General features: G+C 42.8%; 1 protein-coding gene across 1 annotated transcript in view; it reads right to left on the bottom strand.

Moving 5' to 3' along the window:
• Positions 1-3,881, bottom strand: part of STIP1 (stress induced phosphoprotein 1) — an 18,161-nt gene that overhangs the window by 12,620 nt on the left and 1,660 nt on the right. Inside the window, exons 2-3 of the mRNA XM_012810601.2 lie at positions 889-1,098; positions 268-420 (exon numbers count right to left, since the gene is read on the bottom strand). Coding sequence (XP_012666055.1) covers positions 268-420; positions 889-1,098 — 363 coding nt within the window. The remainder of the gene's footprint in view (positions 1-267; positions 421-888; positions 1,099-3,881) is intronic.

Here is a 3,881-nt window from a genome sequence, read left to right as displayed (position 1 = left end):
TGAAAAACTGAGGCTGAGCGCCTGTGGCTCAAAGGAGTAGGGCGCTGGCCCCATATGCTGGAGGTGGCGGGTTCAAACCCAGCCCCGGCCAAAAAAAAAAAAAAAAACCAAAACTGAGATAAGAGGATTGCTCGAGCCCAAGAGTTGGAGGTTGCTGTGAGCTATGACACCACAGCACTCTACCAAGTGTGACAAAGTGAGATTGTGTCTCAAAAAAGGAAGGAAGGAATAAAGAAAGAAAAAAAAAAAAGAAAGATGACAGTATACATGGTACCTACCTGCTAACCTGGCCTCCATGTTCTGTAAACCCTCTTTGAGCTGAGGGTTATTGGCTTCATGTTTTAAGCCCTCCTCATAGGTTCGTTTGGCTTCTTCAAATCGGTTTAAGAATTCAAGAGCTGCTGCTTTTCGAGAATAACCCTTAAACCAGCAAGGAAAAACACGAAATGTTAAATAAAAGACATGTAGAGATAAATCCAGAAGATGAACACAAAAGAAATTACTCTACACTTCAGGGACCAAATTGGACACTCACATGAAGGCCAGTGAGAAAAAAGAGAGGAGTAGGATATAATGCCAACCCAGAAGACACTCTGAGAATTCAGCCTTCCCTCCCCAATTCCTCTTTGATCTAGTAGCATCCGTTTCTTTGGCAGCATTTTCTTTATCAGTAGTATAACAAATGGTGCCTATATTACACTACATCTCAGATCTGATGAAGCATGCCACTTTCTGAGGAGTATACTTTTATTAATAGGAAAGTGGCAGGTGGGTGATTATCAGTTGATTGGGAAAGGCAACCAGGAAGGTCAGGAGGCTTGAGTGTGACTATCAAAAGGCACTCCTGGGGAAGGTCTGATGATTCATCCCTCCCTTCCCACAGCTTACCTTGCCCCAGTCAGGTTTTAAGTCAACTGTCTTGCAGCCATCCTCATAAGCCTTCTGGTAGTCTCCTTTCTTGGCATAGGCTGCAGAACGATTGCTGTAGAGCACATGGTTCTGGGGATCCAACTTAATGGCTTCAGAGTAACACTGTAAGGCGTCATCAATGTTACCAGCACTCAGGGCCTTGTTGCCCTTCTCTTTTAGCTCATTTACCTAAGGAGAAAAGGAGCCCACATAGTTTTTCTTTAATATGCCTATTTCATCCCAAGTTTTTATTTTATTTTTGGAGACAGAGTCTCTGTCTCTCTCTCTCTCTTTTTTTTTTTTTTTTTGAGACAGAACCTCAAGCTATCCCCCTGGGTAGAGTGCTGTCATAGCTCACAGCAACCTCCCACTCCTAGGCCTAAGCAATTCTCTTGCCTCAGCCTCCCAAGAAGCTGGGACTACCGGCACCCACCACAACGCCTGGCTAGTTTTTGGTTGTAGTTCTCATTATTGTTTGGTAGGCCCAGGTTGGATTCAAACCCGCCAGCTTAAGTGTATGTGGCTAGTGCCTTCGTTGCTTGAGCTACAGGCACCACCGACAGTCTCATTTTATCACCCTCAGTGGAGTGCCATAGCTCACAGCAACCTCTAACTCCTGGGCTCCAGTGATCCTCTTGCCTTGGCCTCCCCAATAGCTGGAACTACAGGTGCCCACCACAGTACCCAGCTATTTAAAAAAAGGAGGGGGGGAGTTCATGCAATCTTCCCACCTCAGCCTCCCAGAGTGCTGGGATTACAGGCATGAGCCACCATACCTGGTACCACCCCATGTTTTTATTTATTGAGACAGAGTCTCACTATGTCGCCCTAGGTGGAGTGCCATGGAGTCACAACTCATAGCAACCTAAAACTCTTAGGCTTAAGTAATTCTCTTGCCTCAGCTGGATTCAAACCCCACCCCCACCCCCAGTTCTGGTGTATGTGGCTGGCGCCCTAGCCGCTGAGCTACAGGCACTGAGCCCATTCCATGTTTTTAGATGACAATCTTTTCTGGCATTATTAATAGGCTACTTTACAGATAAGAAGAGAGAAACTATGTATTAATTTATTTACATTTCCCCCACCTTTGGGGGCCAGCAAAAATCCCATCTTTCTGCTCTCAACCGTCTCCTTTGTGGATTGTAAGAACTCCAGAACAGGCATGGTAGTGGTGGGCACCTATACAAGTGCTGACTGGCACTTGGGAGGCTGAAGCAGGAGGATCACTTCAGCCCAGGAGTTCAAAGCTACAATAAGCTATGACTGTGAACTACAATCATGCCACTGTACTCTAGCCTAGGCGACAGAGCAAGACCTTATCTTAAAACAAAAAACTCCAAAGTCTCCATGTAAAACTGATGAAGCTACTCCAGGATATACCCACAAGTTCCTTTCATTTAAAATTAAATTCACTCATTACAGATTTCTAAAGCATCCAAATGATACACTGAGTACATCCCTTAGTTACTCCTTACAAGAAAAAAAGTGGATCAAGCATTCACTGTTTCATATTCTACTTGTTCCAAGGACCCAAAGGCTTTAGGATGGCAACGTGTGCACCTGTGCTTCGGCTGCCATTTAGTCCCATCAGGAAGAACCAGTCTCTACTTACCAGTGTGGTAATATGTCACCATGTAGATCAATGTTGTTTCTTGATAGGTAAAAGTAAAGCAGCCCCCCCCCCCAGGTCTTGCAATGCTTAAATATTACAAAGATGACATAGGAAGATAAACAAACACTATTGTAATGAAAGGTTGAAAAAAGTGAAGTGGGCATTGGCCTTATCAGAACAAGACCCTTACTGGGGATACTCCACAAAAGATTAAGTGCCCCACACCAGCCTAATTAAGGGTCATACCTCAAAAGCTTCAAACGTGTCGAGAATGCAAACATTCTGTAAGATTCTAATACATCATTCAAGTCACTAAATCATTTTTTTGTTGCATCTGTCATCTACGTGTAACTCAGTAAACAGATGCAAGAATTCAAGAGATGTGATTCTGGAACCCAGAGACCCACCAATTGGGAACTGCCACCAACCAGACAGCTCTTAGAGAGGACAAGGGGCAAAGAAGAAAATGCCAAATTAAAGAAGCAGTCTTGGCCAGCACCATGGCTCACACCTGTAATCCTAGCACTCTGGGAGGCTGAGGCAAGAGGATTGCTTGAACCCAACAGTTTGAGGTTGCTATGAGCTATCATGATGCCAAGACACTCTATCCAGGTCCACGGAGTAAGACTGTGTCTCTAAATAAATAAAGAAGCACTCTTAAAGCCCAGAAGACAAAAAATTACAAAACTCAATGGGTATCAAGAGGCAGCTAAAGAACAGCTTGAAGTTCTTACCTAGTCTACAGAAAAACATTTTTCAAACAGAGTACTACTGACCCACAGTGGATCAGGAAATCAATCTTGTAGGTTATGACCAGCATCTTAAAAGTAGAATAGAAAATACCAGCACACTATGTGCTAATAGCAAATATTATTTTGTTAAATGTTATACAGTTGCATATCTGTTCTGGATTAAATGTAAAACGTGTAGCATTGTGGGATTCATTTGAAAGGCCCCTATTAAAAAAAAAAAATACAATCTTAGGGTGGCACCTGTGGCTCAAAGGAGTAGGGTGCCGGGCCCCATGGTGGTGGGTTCAAACCAAGCCCTGGTCAAAAAAAAAAATACAATCTTGGACATGCAAATTTGTCCAACTTGAATATTTCCTAAACTGGAACATGGATCAGTTGAAAATAAAAACAAAAGGTAGAGAAGTATGTGCAATGGTTTATTTTCAGCAATGAGTACAAGACAGTGTCTAAGGCACTTGGAATTAAATGCCAGGTCACCTATACCAATGTTAAATGTGCAGTCGAACTTTGTACACCTGTAACACACAACTTATATAAAATAACACTAACCTGTTAACAGACCACTTCAATAACAGGAGTTTAAAAAAACTATTTTTTTTTTTTTTTTT

The sequence above is a fragment of the Otolemur garnettii genome, unplaced genomic scaffold (genome assembly GCF_000181295.1).
Source record: "Otolemur garnettii isolate 467f Iridium unplaced genomic scaffold, OtoGar3 scaffold00140, whole genome shotgun sequence".
In the NCBI taxonomy this organism is placed as follows: domain Eukaryota; kingdom Metazoa; phylum Chordata; class Mammalia; order Primates; family Galagidae; genus Otolemur; species Otolemur garnettii.
This window is presented reverse-complemented; position numbering and strand designations above follow the sequence as displayed.